This window comes from Pseudopipra pipra, chromosome 3 (genome assembly GCF_036250125.1).
Source record: "Pseudopipra pipra isolate bDixPip1 chromosome 3, bDixPip1.hap1, whole genome shotgun sequence".
In the NCBI taxonomy this organism is placed as follows: Eukaryota; Metazoa; Chordata; class Aves; order Passeriformes; family Pipridae; genus Pseudopipra; species Pseudopipra pipra.
The window spans coordinates 32,733,269-32,760,299 of record NC_087551.1 but is presented as its reverse complement, the minus strand read 5'-3'; the positions used below and the strand labels follow the sequence as shown (position 1 = coordinate 32,760,299).

Sequence of the window (27,031 nt, the reverse complement as noted above, 5' to 3'; positions counted from 1 at the left end):
TGTGATATGAAGCATTACTGAAAATCATCATTTGACAGATTGTAAAGAATGTCAGTTACACAGTCTCTGTAATATTCTGGTTTAATTTATACTAAGTGCTATAAACTGTGAGAATAGGTGCTGAGACCACAAACCTCAAATACTCATTTACATATGAAATACAAAGCCAACTTAAATTTGTAGATAGGTGTATGAGGAGTTGGGAGAGAGAAGAAGAGTTCTGTTAAGCATTAGGCCTACAAGGGAGAATGAATATAAAAACTGACGAGAAGTTCAGCAACAATGTTTTCGATACAGAACTTCATAAAATAATTATTGAACAAAAGGTGGTAGGGAAATAAGAGGGATAGAAGTTGGTGGATGTGAGTGGGAGGGAACTGGCATCACCAAGAAGGAAAAGTGAGATCAGTGGAATCCCTTTTCAGGTTTGAGAAGTAGCCATCAATATTAATAATTTGAGAGATCAGTTTTCCTTGGCATAAGCACACTAAATTTGTGTTAGCTAAAATGAAGTCAACGTATTATCTTTTACATAACAGCTACAGAATCTGTAGAAAAGCACACGTATTATATATTTTGTTACTATTAGAATTACTGTTTTACAAATCAAGAAATAAATATAGCAAGTACTGTGTGTTCGTGTCACGTAAAAATGCAGTAAAAAATACTATTTTTTAAAGACCTTAATAGAGGCAGAATCACAGAATCATAGAATGTCCAGGGTTGGAAGGGACACAGAAGACCATCTAGTCCCAAACTCCCCTGCCATGGGCAGGGACACCTGTCACTAGAGTGGGTTACTCAAGGCCATATCCAACATGACCTTGAACACTGCCAGGGTTAGGGCATCCCCAATATCACATGGTTGATAGATAAGCATTTGTCAGACTTGCTTCTAGCTAAATAACTAATCTGTCAGACTTAATTCTGAGAGATGAAAAAAATTGTGGAAAGATTTTTGTGGGTTTTTTCCCTAAAGGTTATAATATGTACTTTTTAAACTACCCTTGCTCACTGAGTAGGACACTACTAAGTCGATTTTCTTGTTGAGTTAGTGAGTAGACCATAACTGAGTTCAGTTCTCTGTCTTACTAGTAATTTTTTGGGTTATCCTCAGCAGGTGCTTCTTTGCACCTGTAAATTGCAGGTGACATGGAAAAAATAATAAAGTTTATAAGGCACTAATACCCAGATTTGTTCAAATTAATGTGGGCTTTTAAATGGGGTAACTCCTGTAAGACTCCACTCTCTGGAGGTTGCATTGTCCAGCAACTTGGAGTAAAGAACAAAGTGCCATTGGATGAACACAGATCTAAGACTGAAGGTAGCAGGGACCAACCTTTGAGAGACTTACAGTTTTTGTCTAGACAAGTTAGAACATTGTCACAGAGCTCATCTCAAAGGATCTGATAGTCTCTGAGAGTATTTTTGTGTAGGGGTTGTTTAAAGGTGTTGTTTATCTTTGCAGATCTAAGATTTCTGTATATATTCACAAGCGGGGTTTGGGACATGCCGTGTGTACAGTATGTCCAAATGTCTCAGACAAAATATGCATTGTTTTTGTGCTACCTCAGGGTTGATAATATCTCTAGCTGCTATAAATATTGAAATGTGGAAATAGTTCATCTAGAAATATCTTCCACAAATCCTTGCTGTAATCAGACTTTTTCTGTTTTCAGTAAATTTGTTTTGTAAAAACCTTAGGAATGACACAAAGGACAAATACTAAACAAATAAATAACTTTTAGTAATATGATCTTTCTCTGTTACACTAACTCATACGTTCCTGTTGCTTTTGTCCACAAGCTTCTGCTTGTAGGAACAACTCCTGTTTTCTTAATTGGAATTATCTGTTAGAAGTGAATATACTCAGCCAGCCTCTCTTGACTCTGCGTCCAGGCTTTCGCATTTTTCTCCAGATACAAAATCCATGTTCCACAAGAAAAAGACAGATTACGTTTCTTATTAATGTTTGCATTGTTCTTGCTGCTAAACAGTCAAAATATTTAATGTTTGTAGCCACTTAGTGACTGGAAGAGTGGGTGTAAAAATAAATAGTTTTATGGACCTTTCAATTCTTCTGGAAAAAGTAAGCATTTGAATAATTCACATTAAAACTGCTGTACAGCTGGGAATGACAGCTTTGGGCTAAAGTCTGTGTTGCCCTAGAATAAATGGGGAGTAAATCTATAGAAGACATTGGGTTAAGAAAATTGGTATTGAGAGAAGAATTACGTACTTTACGCTGTGCTTTTTATTGCCATTTTTAATACCAGCTTTTAACTAGCTTTAACAGACTATTCTAAGTAGGTCTAGCAAATGAAAAGTAGGTTGGAAAAAAGGAAGTGAATAGAATTCCAGCAGTAACAAATACATAAATACAAGACTGGGAAAAAATGTGTACAACTGTGAAAAGCTATATATGAGCTGGCATATATTTTCCTTGCAACCTTCCTGAAAACATTTAACCTCATTTGATTCTCTTTGTCAGCTGTCACTAGTTCTATAGTATTTGCAGCCTTATATTTAGCAACAGACACGATTGGTCCTATGTGATGGGAATTCTGCACAGAAATTGTATTTTGAAAAATGAAGCCACAAGCAGAACAGATATGAAGATTTGCTGCCATGCACAGCAGAGTCACCAAACTGTATGGAAAGAGGAGAACAGTCACAAAGTCTATCCATAAGCATAACTGCTTAGTTTTGTAATCAGATGATGCTTAAATTAGATCCGTGGTGGGAATCCCTTTGGTAAAGCAAATTATACAGGAAAATACAGGCCACATTCTTCATCTCTTTTGTTTGGAGCTAAGAGCAGTGGGATACCAAAGGAGAGAAAGAGGAACTGCAGATTCTTGCAGTCTCTGTGTGCCGCAGGACTTAATTCTGACATGGGAAAGGGAAAGTAATGATCCACCAGTTTTTCCTTTTCCATTCTAGCTACAAGTGCACCACAGGCTTTTCCACACCAGTTGTTTGGGTTTTTTCCTGTGGATATCTGTGCTCCTGGGACTCTCTGTTTAAAGTGAAGTCTACTTGAATAGAGAAGCATATGGGATTTATTCCATCTTGCTCCTCTACATGGTATCATAGTAACGATGGTAACAAAGCCTTTAATATTTTCTCCCCAGATGCTGATGAATGCCAACTCTTTGGACAAGAAATCTGTAAAAATGGCTTCTGTTTGAATACGCAGCCAGGTTATGAGTGCTACTGCAAACAAGGCACATACTATGACCCTGTTAAGCTCCAATGCTTTGGTAAGTTTATTTAAAGTGGTCTTGTCACTATAATGGTATGCAGATGGGCAAAACAAGCAGACTTGTACAGCAGGATTCCCATCACAACCATGGTATTCCCAGCAAGGGGAGGAACACCAGGCCTTTGAACTCCTGTAGCAGATTTTTAAGATGCGTTGGGTCATTTGCCTTCCCTTCTGCTCAGCTGGTCAGAAATTCTGGATGACATGGCTATGGCATGTAGAGCAGGGTTTGCTTTATTTGCTTCCTTTTCCAGCAAATTATTCCCAGGAGTTTGCATCTCCAGAACAGTTCCTTGTGCTCCTTTGAGTACATAGTCAAGCGCTGGTGCCAGCCTTTATGAAGGCAGCACAATGTAATCAGAGGGTGCTCCCTCCTTACATGCACATTGCTGCTTCACTCTGCTAAGGTACAATTTAGCCTTCTGTTCTTTGTACGTGGGGTGAGCAGCTGAAAGCCTGTATGTTGAAGCTTACCTTTCATTTGGTAAGTGTCCCAGGTTTACTATATTAAATCAAATTAACACTTTTTTTTTTCTTCCACGGACAGATATTTTCCATATAGGAGTTAATATGCAATGCGAAATTCTAGTTAAGGTCATTAATAAGCTCAACCTTAGTCTGCACAACCTTGTACTCCTTTTGTTCTGTTACTCAACTGAAAATTACTCAAAACTATGACCCTGGATTTTGCTTTGCAAGCAGAAAACCATGTATAATGTGCAGAATAGCATAATGAAAGGAAGTAATTTTTGCAACTGCAATAAGAGAGCCTTTCACCTTGGAATTCTATGGTTGTTCTTTACAGAGGGTGGGGGTTTTGCTGATTAAATGTAATTTATCTGAAGTGGTCTGCTCTTCCCTTCGAGCTAAATTTTGGCTTTTCCTCTCCAAGACAAACTAAGGAATATAACTACTGTGGCTAGGTAAGGTAATCCCTTTTCCTGACAAGCTCATGAAAAATCTCTGAGAGTATACCCACCTCTAATACCTGCTGATACTGTTCTAAAGGGATAGGAATGTGGGAAGCATTTGCAGCTATGCTGGATGCAGGGTATGCCTGGCACTCCAGTTTCCCCAGCAAGCCTCCTCATCCTCCATAGTACTCCTCCCTAGCACTTGAGGATTAGAGGTCAGGATCCTGATGATCTGTCTGTCCTTCTCCATGGGCATAGGCAGGATTTTATTGTCAGCAATTGGTATTTGTGGTAATTAACAGAAGGCAGGCAGGGAAATCTGTTCCTAATTAGGTAAACATTAACATAGAGTAACACAATGCAACTACTTTGTGCTGGCTCTTCTTGATACATTTCCTTCCATTTTAAAGACACGGATGAATGTCAGGACCCAAACAGCTGTATTGATGGCCAGTGCATTAACACAGAAGGATCTTACAACTGTTTCTGTACACACCCAATGATTTTGGACGCAACAGAAAAGCGATGCATCAGACCAGCAGATTCGAGTGGTATGATCCATTATACATATTACTGAAGTGAGTACACCTCTACGAGGTGGTGCTGACATGGCTACAGACCCTAAGTCTAAGCTCAGACTGGGTTATCCTTGGATGAGCCTGCTCTTCTAGAGGATTATTGAAGGCAGTGCTTGGACCATCATCTGTTGATCCAGAAGGCATCATGATGTAGGACTCCACAGAGCTCCACTTTGCCAATGCAGACAGGACATTGCTGGAAGTATTATGAGATTAGACTCAGGCTGAGGATTCTTCAGCCCAACCTCACCCCAGTTCACCAGCTCTGCGCCTGCCTTGTCCAGCCTTGTAGGTAATGAAGCAGAGCCTGCTTGCTGTCTCAGTAAGGCTGGGGTTTGGCTGCGGGCTAGGTCTGGAGATTCAGTTCTACCAAAGTAGGGAATAAAAACAGGAATGACAGGATATAGTAGGAAATAGCTGAACTTGTATGTGTGCTTTCAATTGATTAACATTGAAGGTACATAGAGCTCAAGCGGCGGGCTGCAGCATCACCGCTACAGTAACATTTTTGCATGTTCTTTTAATTTCAGTAGACACTGATTTCAGAAAAAATGTTAGATCTTATGAAATTCTTAAAAACATTTCAGAAATCCAGAGCATTATGCAGTCTGCACAGCTTTGTCTATGCCACACACGTCTTTGAAAGAAATGTTACAATGGGTTTGATTAATACTGGCACTGTATAGCCATAAATCCAGACCTCGGATCCCTGCAACTTGCAGTGCATTTTCCTGAGATGCTTCTGTGAAAAGAAATGGGAATACAGACTGAATGCCTGTTTTAGTCATTCCAAATTATAAGGCTGATACTTTTGAGGAGTAGTGTGGTCATCCTGTTGCCTGGAACTGTGAAAGAACCACAGCATTTCTATTGTTCAGTCTTCAGTTAAACAAACCAAGAGCAGGATTCTCCTTTGGGTTCATTTAGGGTGTGAAGAGAATGCAAGGGCCCAAAGGGTCTTCCGTCATGCGACATTCAGGCTGACACAGCAATGATCATCTCACCCAGCACAAAGCACTCAAACCTTGTATTGCTACTGGCAATGTCCTCCCTCACGCAGAGGAGGAGGGGACAGGCTCGTTCCTTTGCTGCCAGCAGAATTTGGATTTGGTTGCAGAGACGCACTGCTGCTCTTCACTGCGTGTTCTGGCAAGTTCTTAGTAGAATAGGTATCTAAATGGTGATCACCTTTGTGCTTTCAGAACTCAGTTTTACTCTTGAGAGAGGTTTCAGTTCTGTACTCGCCCATGCATAATGTAAAACCGCAGTAAATAGATATGCACAGACAAGACAGAACCTTGGTTTCTGACAACATTTATTTTTCACTCTGTGTTGGAACAAAATCAAAACCTTGCAGATGTCTTTACAAAACAATTGTGCTGAAGTTTTTATGTTCCAAGTGGAAGATTAAGTTTACAGTTCCTCTCACTCCGATCAGCAGTGACCAAAGCTTGCTAGGACCAGGAATGATTCCTACTGAGATCTATGTCAAAACTAGTATGCCTCTGAAATATTCCAGCTTTGACAAAAATACATGTTTTTGTTAATGTTCATAAGAATGTGACAGCAGTTCACAGCAGTATTCTGTCTCTAACAATAGCTGTAAGTGGATGATTAGGGACCAGAAGAGCAGATAAACAATACTCCTCCTCACCCTCCCCAGCACACTCTCGGCCTCCAGCTATTTTCAGCTCAGGGGATTTCCTGAGCCTGATGTAGTTTGTCTGTTTAGTTAATGGGACTCTCTCTTCCAAGTATTTGTCCAGTCTCCCGTTGAGGCCATTTTTGTTCAGCTCTACCCTACTTGTAAAAGTCCTTTCAGATGCCATTGACGGCAATAGAAGAAAAGCAAAATAACAACTTTTAAAGATTCGTTCTGTGGATGGAGTTGCCCAAGCATTCATCTCTGTCTCAATGCTGGTTTTTGTCAAGCTCTGTTAACTTCCATGAGAGCCGAGCTGAATCAGTGTTAAGCATTCAGCAATGACTATGATTTAGGAAGTTTTATTTCTTGGGCGTCCAACCCAATGTGCTTTTAAATTGGCCTAATGTGCCAACTCAGAACTTTTTAAGATTTTTGCAAAACTGAACACTCAAGGGATGAGCCACCTCAGGCACTTAAAAATGGTCATGACTTCTAAGCTTAAATTTCAGCAAAGTCTGTAAAGTTAGGTTATTTTTCTAATCTAAATTTAGAAAATTTTTCAGTATGCCAGCGTCTCTTCTAAATAACAGTGCTGCGATGATGATCTAATCCTGTCTTCTCCATCAGAACAAACTGAAGAAGCTGAGGTCTACCAGGACCTTTGCTGGCAGCACCTAAGTGACGATTTTGTTTGTAGTCGACCTCTGGTTGGAAAGCAGACTACGTATACTGAGTGCTGTTGCCTGTACGGTGAAGCCTGGGGCATGCAGTGTGCACTGTGTCCTATGAAGGAGTCAGGTAAGGAAACACACATTCCAATTCTTGGTATGAAATCTGAAATACTTAATCAGTTTAATCCCTTGCATTTGTACCCGTGCTAATAACATAAGAAAGAACAAAAAAAACCCCCTAACCCCTCACGAACTAATGGAAATTTTTTTCTCATTAATTAACAGAAAATCATTACAGTCTACATTTTGAAAATGTATTTGCTTTTATTTTTTGACATTTACAGGACTTGTTTCCTTCCAGTGGAACTATCAGTGATAGGCAGTTTAGAACTTTGGTGGAAATGGGAGAACATTTTAAGGGTAGCAGAGTTCCTTAACGTGGCTGACAAAAACCATCTGTGAAAATACGGATGCAGTTCATGTGCACACACAGACACACACACACCACACTGCTCAACAGCTTACATAACTGTTTTGCTTTTTTGTTGCTGCTTTATACATTCAGATGCATTTTTCAATGTGATATTCTGCCAGTCTGCCCACAGTTAGATGTGTTTGCTTGATAAGGATCTGGTAAGCTGTGGTTTAGAATCACTAAGCCCTTCAAAAATAAGTTGTTATTATATGGCCATATGTTCACATAATGTGAAATGTATAGATGAGCAATTTAAGGTAGTTAAAGGAAATGGGTTACCAATAAGGACCGAATAATTTCCAGGGAATGTAACTTAATGTGAAAGAAAGGTGACAGTCATATTTTTAAAAGTCTATATTTTGTTTACACGTGTAGAAATCAGATATTGTTCCATGATATTTCAGGTAGAAGTTGCTGCTTGTGGTGACTACAGAAGCAAAAAGGATATAGAGAGAAATGTCACTGACACACAGATTTATGTCTGGGGACTGGAGAAGGGACCAGTGGAAACAGCATAGGTACATGTCATGCTGTGCCTAAGATGCATCAGCCCTGGTATATACAGTCTGATACGATACTAACTTCTTCCCCTGCATATAAACTATTCCAAGGTCTAGTCTGGATGTAGCTTTCTTACCGTAAATATGTCTTTTCGGTAATACGGCTTTCCATGTAGGAATACCATGCTGCGCTGGTAAAACATTTTATTGTGAACATACCTGGATTTTCACTTAGGCCTACGTTACTCTAATGATAATGTCATGGCTAAAGTACATGTTTTACTTGCAGCAAAAACCCTGGAGTTAAAACTATATAGGGAAGCTCAGTGAAGCATTAATGTGGTTGTTTCTTTCTGTTTGGTTTTTATGCTTTTATAATTTACTTGCGAGGTCCCTGAACCCGTTCTTAGATATCTTTACTTGTTTGAGTTTGCTTTGGAAGCACAGCAACTGAAAAAAAGCTCCTGATTTTGATGATGTTGGCTCGAGTAACTGCTGGCTGATGCTTACCCCAGAAAGAGACTGAAGAAGAAAAACAGGGCATGACAGGAGCTTAATTTATAGCATATGGAAATCTCTGAAATATCTTTGTCAGAACAAATCTTACAGGAGGACATTGAATTACTACACCTGCTAGAATAACAATTGCAATGGAATTAAATGTAATATTGACAAAAAAAACCAGGGCAATAGCTAGTAGAAGAATTGTTGCTATGACCTGGAGCTCCTCAGGTAGAAAGATCGAGCAGATTAAAGCAGTTTTTCTTTGTACAAAGTTCATTACATGGTGACAGTGACCCATCTGTGCCATGTACTCCTGAGAGAAGGAAAAAACTTCCTGGTAGAGAGTTCAGGTAGGTACGAGACTTGCTTCTGGAAATTTCTAGCTAGTTATATTTAAAGCAGGATAAATCTGAAAAGGAAGAGAAAAAGACTACCAAGATGTCCAGGGAAAGACAACTGTCTTACAAGGGAAGATGAAAAATTCCAAACATAGATGCTGAACAAACTCTACATTAGTAGAGTAAGACTCTACATTACAGCACAATCATGGAGGATTCCTGCAAACTTTTTAATTAAACAATAGTGCTGATATGAGTTAAAAATTGGAACTATTTCAATCTGAAAATACGAAGTGTATTTTGATCATTAGGACCACAGGATTCTGGAGCAGCAGTCCCATGTCAACAGTGGGGTACAGATCCCCACTAGCTCTATGAAGAACCTTGAGAAATTAATTAAAAAAATGACATGGAAGTTCCCAATGGACAACATCCTAAACATCAGTTCAATGATCCTCAGTCAAAGCTGAAGAGCATTATGTTGGATCATAAAATCTTTCTCTCTCCAGACGCAGGATAACTTTTATGTGACGTTTAATTTGCATTGAGAAGTATCTGCTTTAATTAAAACTATTAGTCATACTTTGATCCCAAATACTTAAAATCATCCTTATAGATTGGAACATAGATAGTTAAAAATAAAAGCATATTGAATCTTTATTATGTCAGAACAAGCATACAATTACATTTCTTAGTGGAGATGGTATGTGCTCATTTGTCCTCACACACATGTGCACGCACCCACACAGAAACCTGGAAACCTTTCTCTGCTTTCAGGAACATTTACCAAGAAAAATTTAAAGTTGACTGAACTGAATAAATGATTCATTTGACATGTCTTCAGTCTGTAGCACTTAAAGTGATATCATTGGCTCAAGAGAGTGCTTTCACACCTCCAGGCCAGCAGGTCACAGGTTCAAGTCCTGGCTGGGGAACCTGGAATTTCTCCATTTTTAAATACTTAGGTATTGTGTTGGCCAGATTTACTACTGAAGGTGTTTGCTTATTTCTCCAATTAGGAGCCTTCTGAAGATTTGCAACACATGTTAAAGAAGACCTGGTGATGTGAAAAGCATTATCACCAGAAGATTTTCACCTTGAAATGGGTTGGATCATAGAACGGATCATTCACTGATCTGTCGTTTCCTTTTACCTTTGTTTATTATACTCTTCTTGTATTTGAGGATCTAGTTGCCACCCTTAGAAAGAAGGAAATACAGACCTACCAACATAAGTGGTACATTTGCAAGTCCCTTCTAAAGAGATTCATGCTTTAATAAAAATAACCTCCAACTTTTGTAAAACAGCTCGTCTTTAAAGCCTTTCCATTTTTCATGACAAGATTTAAATGTCCTATTTAAGTAGCATCCAGCATAAAACCAGTGGGAAGGTAGAGAACTTCTATAGGATGAATTACATACAGAATTACATTCTATATTAAGTAAAAAGAAATAGTCTTAAATCATCATGAAAACAGAACTTACATTTGCTATGATCTCTAAAAACTAATGGGTGCTTAATCAAACAGACCCCACTGAAAATAACACCAGACATTCAGAGCCTGAGACAAAAATATTTATTACCTGAGCACTTGTTGAAATATTGTAACTGAACAGCAACATCTAACAAGAGTAAGATTGATAAGTATTTGGATGACAACACTGAGGAACAAACTCAAAATACTAGTTCAAAGTCCTGATCAAAATACCGCAAACATGAACTATAGTGGTGTGATTGAGTACATCTTACTGGTGCATACAATTTCTTGGGGCAGGCCTTCTCATCATTAAACAAAGGATACAAAGACAGATTATTTTCAATCACATTGGTTCTAACATTCTGATCTTACGATATCATCATATTGCAGATAAAGACTTTCATAAATTGCATCCAATCCCAAAATATTAACTACTGAGATATATTCTCTCTGAGCTCATTGTGGCTTTAGTAGGTACTTGCCTAAAGAATGTTTAGTAATTATTCTCAAGAAACCTCTGTGTTACTTGAGATTTGTCATTTGCAATCTGTAATAATTGACCAATTGTGGAAAATCAGAAAATTGGATTCTTTTTGGTTTAGATAACAAAAGCAAAATATCTTTTCTTCATTGCACCCACCCCCAAAAAATACCTGTTGGATGACCTGCCTTCAGAATTTCTGCTTTCTTGATCAATTTACTGTTAGTGTCTAAAGTCCCAACTCTTTCTATCCAGAGTCTATAGTCTAGTAACTGGCAGCAGGCCAGGCACTGATAGGTTTAGCAGCTGGGTCAAAGCCTCCATGCTAGAAAACAGAGCAAGTGGCCTAGACCGAAAAAATCTGGAATCTTAAATAAAGCCATGTACACTTGAAGTTAACCTGAACATGTAGGACCTGAACTATAAACCTTCTGAGACTCCAGAAGCTCCTGTGAGACCCTTATGGAACTGTAGTGGATTTTAGACAAGGTGTATTGTTATAGCTTACAGGACATTTGAAAAAGAGGAGATAGAACTACCAGCTAGAAAATGTTCAGTAAGGTGATGTGCTGGGGTCAGCATTTAATGTGCAGAGACTGCATATTTTTGTATTTGTAAAATTATCTCTTTGGAGTTCTTGCAGTGCAGTACCCCCTTTGTTTCAGTAACACCTTAAGATGCTGGTAAGCTGGAATTAAGAGCCCCTGAACTAAGGATATGTCAGTCAGTTAAGGAGGGAGGGTGCTTTCTCCTGTGGCTGCCTGGAGAAGTTTTAATATAAAAAAATGAGGTAAGGTAGGACTGGGGCTCTGCAGCTTTGACAGATGTTTAGTGACTATTGAGAGTGGGGGTACATTACTACATATGTAACTTCTACCTTTTTGGTGGTGTGAGTACTAAGATAACATCATGAACACATTCTTAGGCAACTGGAAAGGGCACCAACATTGTTTATCAGCCTTCTTATTTGTGTATCATTATACATACCTTTTTTTATTGTAAGTTTTAAATTCTAGTACTTTGTGGGTTTTTATGGAATCACTGTATGTTTAAAAGATCTGCAGAAAGATCTGCAGTGGATGTTACTGATGTTCTGTGGGACAAGTAGCATAAAAAACTGCTGGAGACTTATGTTGTCCTTGAAATTTCTCTATCTCCACCTCAGCATTTGCAAAGCCCACACTAAGAGAACACTGAAGGTAGTGGGTAACATAAATCTCCTGGGATGTTGTATAATGTAGGATTTCTCTTGGCCAATATCACATGGTGTTTTTAATACAGAAACCCACATCAGTGCTGGTCCTGCCAGTTTCTCCTTCCATCAGAAAAGAGAAATCAGCCCCTTGCACAATATATTCCTCTGATCTGTTCTAGACGTGTGCTTTACAGTGAGATGGTATCCTAGAAGTGGTTATGTGTTTCCGCGGGCAAAGAATGGACACTGGATAACTAATTCAGATGCAGACCTTTGGAGATGCCTACATGTAGTTGAATTCTACCCATTTCTGGCAGAACAGATTATTTGGATTGAATTTTTGTTGCAAGGGACTCTGTGTATCCTTTGTAAACATCATGAATTAGTCCTGGGCTGAGATTCCATATTATGAGAACATAGTGTTCCCTTCAAATTCTGGCTAATGTCACTCATGAAGATCTGGAAGTACAGGGAAAACCAATGTGTGTAAAGGATGAGTTTCCATCTGTCCTCTTTTGAGGTGGTAAAGATCAGCAGGGAGGCACTGGATTCATTTCTGGAGACCATTGTTCATCTTTCCATTTAGGATGGCATTGTACCTCCTTCCTTTCTGGTAAGGACTCTGGTCAAATCGATTATATCCTCTGGACTTAAAATATTGCAGTAACTGGGCGTTGACAACTGCTCAGTTGTGCAGACTGATTTAATTTCTATTGATGAAGGTTTTCAGTGTTTTTTCTGAACTTTAGGGGAGACATGCAGAATAGCTTTGGAAGGGTTTTCCTCCTGAAACCTCACGTTCCGAGTGTACATGGAAGCCATCAAGCAGTCAGAAAACCATGTGCAAAGTTGCAGCAAAAATAACCTGACTCTTTTTACAACTTTTAACTATCTACCTCCAACAGTAGGAGAGAGATCATTTTAGGAAATTTGAGCAGCATTGGTTGAGGAGCAAGAGGTGAGGAACAAAACCAAAAGATTTTTGAGATAAATTGGTAATTACTTTAGTTTTACCAAGAGCTTTGCATCCTCTGTAAACTCTTTCTCAGCAATTTCATTTAGAGTATATCCATGTGAAGATATTCATAACCTTCCTAACTCATGAAAAAAGTCCCTTAAAACTGATAGCATTCCCTTTTCTTCAGTTGTAGAATATACGTGAATGCTTTCCACCACAACCTCAGCATTTGTTCATGGGCAATATCAATGAAATTATCTAAATTATCAAATAGCACAGTCTAAAGGTAGAACAGAAATACCTTCAGCTTGTGTTCACAAATGATGAATTCTCCTGAGACAGCTTGAAGTTAACCAATTCAGACTGATGTCCAGAACCTCTGGTTGGGAAGGGACATATATTACATGTAATAAATGCTTTTGTGGTTTTGTTCATCTCTCTGGTGATTTCTTCAACGGCAAAACTGTTGCATTGTTCAATAATTCGATGGAACTGCCTTGGTGTCAAAAGTTTTGGCTCCTTGTGTGTGTGTGTGATGGTGACAATTCTGAGGAGCTGGAACAGAAATAAAGCTTGCTTTATGGGCAGGAGCTGAATTGGCTGTGATGCCGTTGTTTTGTGGTTGGGTCAGGAAAGCTTTTTTATATAATATTTTGCTTTAAATAAATGAAATATGGAATAATTTTTCTGATGGGAGAATTAAGGATTTTTAGGCCTTTGGGTACAAGTTAGGCCCACACAGGCTTGTGCAGTTACAACAGCTGTATATGCAAATCAGATGCACATTTGCACAGCTGCATTTGTGTTAAAGAGCACCTGAAAACCAGTCAGTCCATCCAATTTATGTTGTGTTGTCTCTGTCAGCCGAGCTTTCATCACCAATTACAGCTAACATCTGTGCCAGTATGCATGTGTGTCTAGCTGTAATCCCCTAACACTTGTTTAATATGCAATACATCTGACTTTAAAAATGTCTTTTACATTTTTGGAAGCATACATCAGCTTCCTTTTAAAATAGCTACCCTAAGTTATACAATAAGATGTCTCTATGCTTCATTTGCAAGTTATGAGAAAAACTTAGAAACACATGGACCAGTGTAGACTAAACTATATACTAAAAACAAAGTCTTTTTTTTCCTCTTGAACTGCAGTCGTGTTGTCCCTGATCACAGCCAGAAGATGAGTAAGTAGAAAAACCCACATAGAAAAAGGTTTTTTCATTGATTATGGATTATATAATTTTTTTTAACTTTACATGAAAGATTCTTTTGAAAGTGAGCATTAATTTTTGTGACAACTAAAATGGTTTTGTCATTCAGGAGTAGTTTCACATTCTCTCTTGCTCTTTGCCCCCTTACCACCTTCTTGATCTCAGTCTCCTACTGTCATCTCCTAGGGCAATGTCATGCTGTTCTCCCATTTGTATACTTGCTGCAACTTTCTGTGTGTCAGTCATGCTTTTACGCACAAATCTTACAGCACTCTGTTCATTTAGTTCCCTCCCCTGGAAAACTGTGATGAGCACACATCACTGTGACCCAAAATACATTATTTTTCATTTGAACTGTAGGAACATAGCATAGCAAGGGGAAAAGTTTAAAACAACAGAAACTGTCGTCGCCGTAACTTGTTCTATCCTCTACAGGGGCACTCTGATGGGTTCATTTCTCTCAGGCATTCAAGTCTCTTTATTTCAAAACTCTCATGATCTTTCCAGAATGTGACCCCCCAGATACTTTTCAGTCTTTATACGCTCCTCTTCGCCCACCCTTTTCTTCCCTGAGGGGAAAAAAAAAAAAGAAAGAAAAAGGAAAACACAAGCTGAGGAAGGTAGCATAGGTAACTTGCCATTGTTATTGGTCCTGAATCGCACCTGTTTATTTCTTGAGTTGCTAAGAGCAACTGAGCACCTAGTGACGGAACCAACGCATTACTAAAGACAAGAGATTCAGTCTACACTACTTGTACAGCTAAATAGAACATAGAGTATTAAGAGAGTATTATAGATGTCTATCTCACTGTGTCTGTCTCTCACTGGCCTTTTTAGCCACCAGCGCGCTTGTAGCAAATGTGGGTAGAGTCCTTCCCAAATCTTCGTTTGCGAAGCCTAGCCATGATGATGATGATGATAGGTAATTATAGGTAAAGAGACCTGAAAATGCAGATATTCAGAATTTGATTTTCGGGGACCATTGGGGCAGGAAACAAGTTTCCTTTGTCAACATTTCTTTATTCTTGTTTAGACAATAAACAACTTTGCATTGGCAAACATGCAGTATAAAATAGTCTTGCACAATCTTCAAACTACCCAACTCTCATGTACATTGAGAGCTCCAGCTCTACAGATTTTCAAATGTTCCAACTGCTTCCTTCACAACTAAAACATGGTTTCTACTACCAGTATCACTAAGGGCAAAATTAGCACTGAGTAATCTGGGAAGCCGGTGAAGCAGTGATCCCTAAGACCTGCTTGTCTTGTCCACTTGCCTTTCACTGACTGTTTTTATGTGGTGGTTTCTTCCACACAGGCCAGATGAATTAGTATTTTGTGGTAGAGCACAGATTTCCTTTGCCAAGAACATTTGTGGGCATCTGTGAGAAAGTGCTTTTACTATTCTGCACAGCTTTTCTCTATGTATATATGAATGGAGGAGTCACTCTGAGATGGTTAACTTGGCTGTCTCCATGCATGGATGTTATCTGGAGTCAGATGTGGGGAAGGAAGAATGGGGTGTTTCTGGTCCTATGACAGCTCTTAAAACTATGCTTATTATCATACTATCTCAGTGGGAAGCTGTGCAGTCAGGGATGTAAATAACATTTGCTGTATGCTGTTTATTTTCTCATGCTGATTTTGTTTCATGTGCCCTGGGATACCACTCTTGGGCAGTGTACTTTGTCAGCTGGAAGAGGAGAGGGTTTTTTGACTATTATTACTGTATATAAATATGTTCTGGAGGACACACGTCAAAGGAAACCACTTTGCTCTTGAAGCAGAAGGTGGTGAGATTTACAGTGATTTGTAAGTTCTCTGGGGAGTTCGTTCTGCAGACTTAGACTGGCACCCTTCACAACTCTAGATGTTCATAGACAAGCTTTACTTGTACTATACTGTCTTGTGCTCTCAAAGGGCCACATTGTTGATCACAGAATACAAACAGAATTTTTGAACATTTTTTTTTTCAGTACAGAATAAAATAGTTACAAGTGGAGGAGATACTACCTGTGAAAATAAAGTTACAGTGCTGGGCAGCAAGTGGGGCTGTGCTCTGCAATGTCTAGAGCAGGCTGGATTTATCCAGCTATTTGCTGTGCGGGACAGTTCTACACAGCATGAGGTTTCTGGCCCTGTAACCATTTGCAATTCTTGGATTTTGTATCTGCTTAGGGCTTTTTTTCCTCTCTCTCTTTTGGTGGTTTTTCTTTCACATCCTTTCTCTGCCTGATTCTCAGAACACCAGGCAATCTTCACAGAACCAGATGCCAAACAGTCTGTAGGAACATTAAAGAAGCACCTGGATTCTATATTTTAACAACATTTCTATTTTCAAATAAATTGTTTAGTATGTGTTTTAGTAAAGGGAAAAAAAAAACAGAGTTGACACAATTTTAATTTTATTTATAAAAAAATTAAACTCTGCATCAGCATTTCAGACATGGACTCTGGCACCTGAAATGAAGAGTTTCTTTGGCCTGCTTCAACTTGTGTAGTCTAGCTACTAGAGAAAGGCACAAAGTTGGAGCATAACTATTTCTCCTGTGCCTTTCCACCATGCCCTTTGAGGTTCACAGCCAAGGAGACTTTGAACAGCACTCATACTTAAACCTGTGTGTTGAAGATACAGTGTGTAGATAAGTGTGGGCTATTTTAAAAGTATTTTTACTCTGATTTCTGCAGGTTGGCTGACAGTGCCAGAAATATGACAGTACTTGCTCCAATTTATTTCCTTTGGGGTTGCTTCTGAGAGCAGCTATGATGGTCTGGGATAGCCTTTGTTCCACAGAATGAGCACTATAGACATTGATAGTCTTGGAGAGGAATGCACTAGCAGTGGGTTACACAGCATCCCTCTCCTCTTCTTCTCATGCAGACCAGAAGAACCTGACCTATAACTTTTTGTACAGTTATTGACTCAAAGCTTATCCCTGGTGTTATCCCTATTATGACTTAATAGTATATTTTTGGCTCATTAACATTTTAATGACATTCTTCTTGAAGAGAGAATGCTTTCTGGAAATTGCAGATTTATGGTGTTTCTAGGAAGATAAGTTTATTTCCAGCAAATACGAACCACAGCTCACTGGGACTAATGTAATGCAGCCTGTGTTACAAGTGTGTTTACTTTTATATCCTATTTTCTTTCCCCCCTCAGAGGATTACGCCCAGCTGTGCAACATTCCTGTTCCAGGATCAAGACGGCCATATGGACAGGATGCTTTAGTTGACTTCGAGGAGCACTACACTCCAGAAACTAATCCATACTTTGTTGAAGACCGTAAGCAAGTTTCTCTGTTATGTAAAACAGTTGAAATGAGGGTTGCAACCTGAATTGTTTCTCTGTAGCCAGCTCAGTTCTTCTCTTTGCTTCTGAGTAATGTGGCTTTTTTGTGTTTTGGTTATTCCTATGACGCTAGCTTTCAGTCAGGTGTTCCAGTTCAAGAGCCAGGTTTGTATGAGAGTCCAGTTGGGCTCAGAGTACAATTAATTTTTAATATAGTGAAATAGTTTGTGCCAAGTCTACTAAACTTGTGTTTACCAACATATTTACAAATCAAGGTCAAAAGAATTTCCAGTTTTCCTTCTCACAAATTAATTTTCCTTTGGAGCACGGGACAGATTTCTCCAGAGTGCATTTAATTTAAAAGAAAAAATTTCCATACTTTCCCAGCAGAATTTATATGGGTGAAATGAGAACATGCAAGTCTTTCTTGCTCAGTGGAGAAAAAGTACAGCACAGTATGATCAGAGAGTATGCATACATATAACCTTCAGGCTAGAGTGTATGGCCTGCCAAGCAGGGTGTGAGGGATTGTACACGGCATCTTGGCTGTACTTGAAGAATATAGGGATTCTTTAGGGATCTGGCCCAGCTCATTGTTAAGACTTGATGGAAAGTAATGTTTACAGATTTCAGCATCTTTCTCAAAATCAGCCACAGGTCCAGTATATTTAATCACAGTTTTAGAGAAGAAAAGTGGATGTATCAGAAGGAGCTGGTAACTTCCCATGGTTTATATATTTATGGCCTACAGGTTGCTGCTGTGCTCTTTCACAGTCAGTGTTATCGAATGTTGATGTTTAATTGAAACTTAATTACTTAGTGTTGATGTTTAATTGAAATGTAACATAGTTGAAAACTACCAATGGAAACTACCATCCACACAAAAAAAAGGTCAGAAGGATGACTGGGAAACCAATGTTCATATACTGTTAATCAGATAAAATACTGACTGGGAAAGAAGCATTTCACAAGCTATAAGCAGAGGTAAATAAATATGATAAAATGTGGATGGTTTTGAATGCGCAGCTGAGACCACTGTCTTCATAGAATGACTTCAATTGGAAGGAACCTTAAAGATCATCCAGTTCCAGCCTCTTAGGGGCGGAGACTTAAATGCTTATGTCTCTTGCTCCTGTCCTATCACTGAATCAGATGGGGAATCCTGCTTAAGGCATCAGAGACTTCAAGGTCACAATCCTACTGCAGGTTGTATGAGGAATCAATACCTCCTGTCCCATGGCAGGGCCATGTACTTCAGTGTAGTATTTGTCATTGTGCAGTCATTTTCTACAGAACCAAATACATGCATTAGGATTACGATACAGGTCCCATCCAGCTGTTTTGAAGCAACTTGTGAAGTAGAACTTGCTGTGAGTGATAAATATTTCAGTTTTAGCTAGTTAAAATTACGACATAGTGTGTTTATGAGGGAGAGAGAGAGGATGAGAAAAAATATGTGTATAGGTGTGTACACATGTTTATGCACATGTATATATACCTATGTATAAAATATCTGTCTAATAAATTATGCCTTTTCTTTATTTAAAAATATCTACATATTTGGGGGGACACCTTTCCTTTTCTTGGCACTATTTTCTTAATTAGCAAAGGTCTTAACTTTAAAGGTCTCTTGTAGAGCCCTCTGCAAGCTCTATCAGAGAACATTTAAATGAAACTTGGTTAAATTTCTTACTACATTGTTACCTACATCATGACAGCGCTCAATACCCTCAATACCATTGCACCCAGAAGTGATTTACTAGGTTCATGGAAAAGACTGCAATGTTTCCCACTTAATGTACCCTTGTATACATCCTATTTATTATATGTGTTCTTGAGATGTGACATATGTCAGCAAGTACATGTCACATTATGTATTCGGTGTCTTCAGAATCTATTCAGTGTATTACTGACCAGCATGGTCCTAACTAAGAATCCCACCATGCTAGAAAATCCAGGATAGGAACAATGTATGTAGTCAAAGAGGAGAGGGGGAGTGGAAATGGCAGTATGGAAGTTAAATGGAGGATAATATGGAAAGGGTGGAGAAGAAAGGTTAAAGCAGGCCAATAGAAAAGAAAGCCTCAAGGACTGAGACAGGATGGAGTAAATACAAAAAGACAGAAGAACAAGCACAAGGAAAGGGAGAAATGCACAGTCCTATGTATGTTAGCAAATATACATATCACATTGTTGTAATATAAATCAGTAAACAGGTTTTCAATAAATCAATGGCTTGATTTTGGTGTCACTGTATGTTACGGGGCAGATGGGGAGATATATCCCACTCTATTCCACTCCAGCTCCAATTTCTCCTCTGTATATTGATTATGCTGTTAAACCTATGACTCCAACATTCTCAACTTTTTCCACAAAAGTCTTTCTGATGTGATGGGCTGCCATCTGCAGTCCTGTTACATCACTGCTCCATGAGCAGAAAGCAAGCAAAAAAAACTCGTGTGGGACTTACAGGAGCAACTCAGTCCTAGAGAGAATCTCTGAACATGTAAAAAAAAAAAATTTGTAAGTATCCTTCCTTCCTTATACATAAAAGCCTTAACGCAGGGAGCACAAAAGGCATTGTATAAACCACTGAGTACAAAGACAACTCTTTGTATAAGAGGTAAAAAAAAAAAAGCTCAACCCTTTAAGCTTTGACTACTCACCATCTAGAATTATGACAAGGAGCAATTGGTACATTATAGGTATTTGTACTGGCACCAGTTACTGAAGTACAAGCCAAAACCACAACAGGAAAGCAGTCTCTGATTTCTTCTTACTTTCCTCAAGGCAGCTGAGATTGATTTTTTTCTATATGTTTTCTTCTAGATAAATTAGAATGCATCTCTTTCCCTTTTACACATCTCTTTCCCTTCTTATTTTTCTAGAATATGGTTTCAAGAATCTTTTACCCTAAACTACTTGTTTCCATAAAGGTTGATACACATAACAATTTAAATAAAATGTCTTATTTAGAAAACACTGACATATCCTTTAAAAAATATGCTATCAAATTATGCAGTTTCCTTTACTACAAAAAAAAAAATTACAGACTTTTAACACAAAAACTTAAGAGTTAACAAAGTTATTCAGTTTCTATCTTGAAACACATCACAGTACTTTTCTGGTACATTTAAAACTCCAGATGGTGCAGCTCTGCTAAAGCTGACCTATTTTCTGCGAAGTCAAGTCACATTCCAGTAAACTTCTGAGAGAATTTCAGACTCTTCCTATATATTTGGGTATACTGATTCAATAGCTTTGTAACTTTCTTGTTCTTCTCCACCCAGGTTTCCTGAACAGCTTTGAGGAGTTACAAGCAGAAGAATGTGGTATTCTGAATGGATGTGAAAATGGCCGATGTGTAAGAGTCCAGGAAGGCTACACCTGTGACTGCTTTGATGGTTATCACCTGGACATGGCCAAGATGACTTGTGTTGGTGAGGACAGCATATTATTTCTCCTGTTAGTCTGTCCAGTTTACTCAGTCACTTGACCTAAAGAGGGCCTGGAACAAAAGAGTTAGAGTCAATCCCCTGAATTGTATTACAGATACCAGTTTTGTTTTATTTGCTGCAAAAGCCAGTAATTATTGTTACGAAAATAACTATGTTGGTGTTCCTCAGCTCATCTTGGTCAATGCAGCTGTGTTCAGTTAAGTGTGTAGAAATTAACAGACAGATATTTGTGGAATGAAGCTTAAAGTTCTATGAAGAATTTAACTTTAATATATAGACCAAATATTTTTTAAAAGCTTTAGTGAGCTAGGAGGATGGAACTGGGAGTAATTTTAGGAATGGATTTTTAGAGGAGTTGAATTGCCTAAATATGCAGATTCACCAACCACCTGGTGAAGTTTGGCCCCTGGTTCTCACTGATTTCAACAGTCAGCAGACTCAACTATTCCTCTCACACTAGTAAATCTGTACATTTACTAACCAAGACATCTAAATCTTCACTTCAAACAACAAAACATGGGAATGGCAAGTGTCAATGAGAAGATGGAGCAAAACAACCTGCCCTCAGTGTAGAAGTCTAGTCGAAATTATGCGTGACTGTTTCAGTGTAAGGTCTGTACTAACCTTGCTTAGCATTATGCTCCATAACCCACAGCTAAGGTCTCACAGCTCTATGAAGAGAAGCTGCCTACGTGCCTTGTAATCTTCAGGACTTTATGGCAAGCTGGCCTCCTTAGCAAGAAAATGTGGCTCCTGTATGTCAGGCCAATGCTGCACGATGTTGAGTGCAGGTAGTTTGCTCTTCACAACTGTTTAGCTGACAACACCGACAGCTCCTCAAGTATTCAATTGTGTAAATGCAGGTGTTATACTGAGAACTTTGAGCTTCTTTCTTATAAGCCACTTTTCATCAGATAAACACCTGTAAGTGATTATTAAATTTTGTTTAGTGGCTTAGGCTGAATTTGAACTTGGTAATCTAACAGTTTAAGGCCCTTTAAAACCCTATTGATTTCCTGTGTTAACTTCCACCTCTTTCCAATTAACCTATTAGAGCTTTTGACCCAGCCTAGTTCCACCCAATTGGAGTTGAAAATAAAATTCTCAGGATATTCATGCAGATTGTTCTACTCTTGACAATGCTGGAAATTAAATGAGTTTTATCTACACACATACTGAAGTACATGTCTTTTGCTGGCTGCTTGTTGCAGATGTGAACGAGTGCAGCGAGCTGAACAACAGGATGTCTCTCTGCAAGAATGCCAAGTGCATTAACACAGAAGGTTCGTACAAATGTTTGTGTCTCCCTGGGTACGTGCCTTCAGACAAGCCAAACTACTGCACACCACTGAACTCAGAACCAGAGAGTGAACTGGAGTAGAGGCAAATCTCGATATCCTAAGCCCATATACTCTGCACTGTATAAAGAAAAGGAAGAAAAGTATTTAACTTGAGAAGGCACCAGAGTAGCAAACGAAAGGGGAGAAAAGCATTAAATGTGTCAAAGGTGAGACATGATGGGCTGATTGTTTATCAGCTTCACTGAAGTGACAAACCAAATGGACACATTACTCTGTATGAAAGAAACAATCGAGTATATAGTGTGTTCATAAAAAAAAAGTCTTTGAAAATATTCAAAAACAGTGCTGTTATTTTAAACAGAAGAGCTTTGGTTTTTATGGTTTTTTTTGTTTTGTTTTGATTTTTTTTTATTATTGCTTGATTAATTTGGCATTTAAATAGTGATGGAAATATTTTATATTACTATGTCATTTTTTTGATTGTTCAGTTCCTTGCCTAATGTTCCTTTTCAGACCTTTTTCTGATAAGTACAAATTCTATGATACAGATATTCTTAGGCCATTTTGTAAGAACTGTTACACAGGGTGATGCTCCTCCTTCTCTGGAACATTGGTCAGTGACTTTTTTTTAATTTGCTAGTTGTCTGCCCTGTGGAGCAGGCACCACTTTATTTTTTTTCAAATGTTTATATACCTTGGCGAAATGTCCTTATATTCATTTTGTATCCTGTATGGTTGTTACTGCACTTAAAGTCTTTAGAATCTTTCTTGCCAAGTTCAAAGCTGCTAGTGGACAACATTGGATTCCTTTTGTACATTAAAACAAAAGATTTTAGCTCACGTCTGTATTGTAATGTGTAAATTGAACACAAGAGAGATCTTGTATGATTACCCTAACATATTAAAGCTGTATATTAAAACTCAATAAAATCACCTTTTTTTTTAGAAAAAAAAGAGAAGCTATTTACTAATTGTGGCTTTTTTTCCTTCTTTTTTTTTTTGGTGTTTATGTTGCAAGAATCAACCCTCAGGTGTTTACAGTGCTAGATTTAATTTACATTACAATAGTCATAGGGAGTTGTCTGGCTGGTTTTTCCTTCTCATGCTGTTTTAATAAGACCAGAATCTGAATTAGTTAATGCCTGAAGTTAGGCATTCAGGGGGAAGATTTCAAACACAGACCTACAGAAACTGTTTGACTTGGAAGCTGATTCCCATGGAATTTTTCTTCTTTCCTGGTTTAGGCATGTTTCCCACTAAATCTGCAAATACAGATTTTTCTACAGTATGATGGCCTGGTTTTCAGAAAATACTGAAGACAAGGGGGAGAATTTCCTTCTTCTGATGAACTGTACCTTCCCATCAGCCCTTATTTTTCAGTGGAAGGAGAGAAAAAGATTAGGAGGCTGACAGATGTTTTATTTTGACCTTCTCCAGCATGAAGGAGTTTTTTTTGGTAGTCCTGAAACAGGTCCTTTTAATATTTTTCAAATGAAATATTCTTGCTGTGTCTTTTAGACCTGCCTGACATTTTTAAGGAGAAGGATAACATGAGGTTTTAAAAAGTGAGTTAAACTCAGTCCAATTGTCAGAAAATTACATTATTATTTCTTGTAAAAATACTTGTTTTGATTCTGAATAAAATTCTTTTCCAATATTCAGGTCAGCCACTGAACCAAAAATGTTTTAAGTTGTATCCCTTTCGGTACTCTGCACTACAGTAGATCTTATTAAAGTCCATGTGACTATGAATTTGCAGAAGCATCTGTCTTTCCCAGACCCTCCTCTCTGTCTGCTGGAATTTGACTCCCACCTTCTTCTGCTTCAGAAACTGGCTGTGTTCACCTCTGAAAGACAGCATAGGCCCCAAAGGTGCCACTGCAACTGGCACTGCAGCCTCAGATTGTCAACATCCCAGTACTCCATCAATCTATCCCCAGCTAAGGAGCTAAAATGACAGTATGAGTCTCTGCTTTTTCCTGGGAGTTCACCAGTGTGACAGCTGAGGAAGTAACACTCAAACTTCAGTAGCCTTAGAAGTCTTTCCCTGGGGGACAAACACTGTACTGAACATGTAATTCTGAGCCACAAGATTGGCTTCTTGCTGATTTATTACATTAAAAAAAAAAAAAGGCAAATTAAGAATAGCCTGGAACTTCACCATTCTTATAAAATATACACAGTCCGACCCCTTACTTTGTGTTATTTCAGACAAAAAACCAAACCAAACCAAAAGCAAAAAAACAAACAAAAAAGAAAACAACAACAAAAACACCAAACAAAAAAAACCAAAACCAAAGACTAAAGTTGTTCCATAAGCAGCAAAACTAAAATGAAGCCTGAATTCTTATAACTTCTCTTTGTAACTCTCTCCTCAGCAGAACTAACTCCAGCTCCAGGTCCTTGCATCTCTGCCACTCTCAACAAGCACAGGTAGCACCTGTCTGCAGGTGTGGATGCCAGGACAGGGTGACAGATGCAGAGGATTTTACACAACTGCTGCCAAAACAAATGTTGTTGATGCTCTCAGCAGGGAGGATTGGTTGGGTCATTTGTCTCTAGCTGTTCATCAAACTTCACAGACCTCAGATTGTACTGGCTTTTTTGTCTAGATTGCCTTACACACGTGGTTGAAGTTGGTCATGACGTTAAAAGCTATCAGTAGGTTCAGAGAGACGGCACACGCTGGCTCTGGTTCCATGGAAAACAAACCAGCCAGTAAACTTAAGCTACCTATTGGCCTATCAGTTTTTGTTACCAGCGGTTCACAAAAGAGATTTTGGTGTGTTCAGCCATCTTCCATCTCCCTTGCCTAATTCAAGAGGGCAGCAGTTGACCCAAGCCCTGAATGAAGCTTGAAACATTCTTTTGGTTCAACGGCCGTGTCCTCAGCACAGTCACGCTCTTCTATCAATCACAGACACTATATAAGCAAACAGCAGACTTTGCGTTTGCTTGTGCCTTTCCCTTTTACCTCTTTGTACCTCTAACATGCCTTAAAACACACACAGGGAGCCAAAAGCAGACCAAAGGGCCTACATCCCAGTGCTTAGTATTCCACGTTTCCTGGCTCCAGGCCTTCAGAAATGCTTTAATAAAGGAACCACAATTGAAGGAATTAAGTGAAATTCAGACCATCTGACCTCAGCCTCTGGAGCCCACCTACTTTGCCTCAGTGTAGCAAGGCTGGTTCTGTAATTTCACCTGAAAAGCTGCACAGCTTAGGAATACAATTTTGATTCATAGTTAAACCAACGTTTTCTTAACATGATTAAGACAAGAGACTGGACACCATGGATGTAGCCATTTACTTGTTATAAGAGCTGTGGTTTAGGTGAGAGCCCTCAAAATACAGAAACCACCACGTACAATTCCATGATTCAAGTTTCTGAATGCAGTAGAATCTGGAATTGATTACAATTTATACCAAATGGCACCAATACTTTATACATCCATATGGGTTTTTTTTAAAAAAGTCCCTTTTCAGCCAGACATTTCCTTGCTACAAAAAATAAAATTGCTGACGTGGTAGAACTGAATTCTGCTAGTTCCCTTATAATGCCACTGTGTTAATGAGAATGAAGTTACTATGGAACTAGAGTTACACACATTTCAGCTAGAAAGATATTTTATATGAACAGATACTTTCATGTTGGGATGCTATTCAGTGGAAGAAATTACCCAATGTTAAAACTATTCACTAAAGTGAGCACTAACATTCCTTGGGAAAAAACAGTCACAGCTGGACAGATCATTTTGATCCAAGAGACAGAACTCTCAGTCATGACAAATATTCAGCTAGTCAGTGGCAACTGACACACTCAAATAAATTCCTGATTAAGAGAAGTCCTAAAATGCTAAAGGCACCAAAGTGGATGTCATGACCCATTAGCTCACAGTGATCCTTACCCTCATATGGATTGAATCGGAGTTTGGCAGCAGAGGGGCTCCTGGCTTTGGCACTCTTTCCTAATTTCTCAAAAGGAAAGGTGACAGACCCTATTAGAGCATGTCATGGGCCTGATCTGGGCAGCAATTAAACCACAGTGCATTCCTTCAAAGTGCACAGCAAACTTACAAACCCCGCTGCTGCCTCTAGAAGACACTACAGTATTGTTCTTTTAACAATGCCACCCACGTCGAAGGGCAGTTTGTACTTGCTGGGGACTCTGTTAACACCAAGCAGGCCGAGGAAGCTATTAAGGAGCCATTCAAGCAAAGAAGAGGTGAATTGCTGTGTGTCACAGAGGCTACTGTTCCCTTCTGAGGTCATTATTTGGTAGTTGTGTAGCTTTTTCTATGAGAAGGTCTGAAATTTATCAAGGGAAGTGATGTGTCCAAAAGAGGAGCAAAATAACTAAGAGTGAGTGAATGAGGAAAATCAGCCACTTACGGAAAGCTTCTCAGTGAGTGACAATGTCACCTTGTGAGAGTAACACTATCACAGGACTGGGCTACAGTCACTACATTCAACTGCAGGAATAACCTCACACAACAGAACTAGAAAATTTGGACCGACCTGGGGCACCAACTCTGCAGCTGGTACTGGCTGTGTTTGCACACCAAGCTGTGCAAGATCTTGAACCCAAACACAACCCCTCACCAACCTTTATCATTTTAGTGCCCATGTAAAAATTAGAGAACATGATGTGAAACAGGATTATCCTATGACAATATGCATTAATAAGTGATCTTGCTATCTGTTGGGGAAAGAATAACATAAACCAAAGAAATGCAGGATGTCAGCCACGTCAGGTTTTCTTCAAGAC

At 38.8% G+C, this 27,031-nt stretch overlaps 1 protein-coding gene across 9 annotated transcripts in view; it reads left to right on the top strand.

The window, feature by feature from the left end:
* Positions 1–23,229, top strand: part of LTBP1 (latent transforming growth factor beta binding protein 1) — a 192,408-nt gene extending 169,179 nt beyond the window's left edge. For 8 of the 9 annotated variants that reach the window (XM_064648552.1, XM_064648549.1, XM_064648548.1 and 5 more), the window contains 6 exons: positions 3,135–3,263; positions 4,590–4,730; positions 7,030–7,200; positions 17,375–17,497; positions 20,794–20,943; positions 22,173–23,229. In XM_064648552.1, the coding sequence (XP_064504622.1) occupies positions 3,135–3,263; positions 4,590–4,730; positions 7,030–7,200; positions 17,375–17,497; positions 20,794–20,943; positions 22,173–22,342 (884 nt within the window). In that variant the 3' untranslated portion in view covers positions 22,343–23,229. The remainder of the gene's footprint in view (positions 1–3,134; positions 3,264–4,589; positions 4,731–7,029; positions 7,201–17,374; positions 17,498–20,793; positions 20,944–22,172) is intronic. The other variant, XM_064648550.1, reaches the window with a different exon arrangement.
* Positions 23,230–27,031: the final 3,802 nt, after the last annotated feature.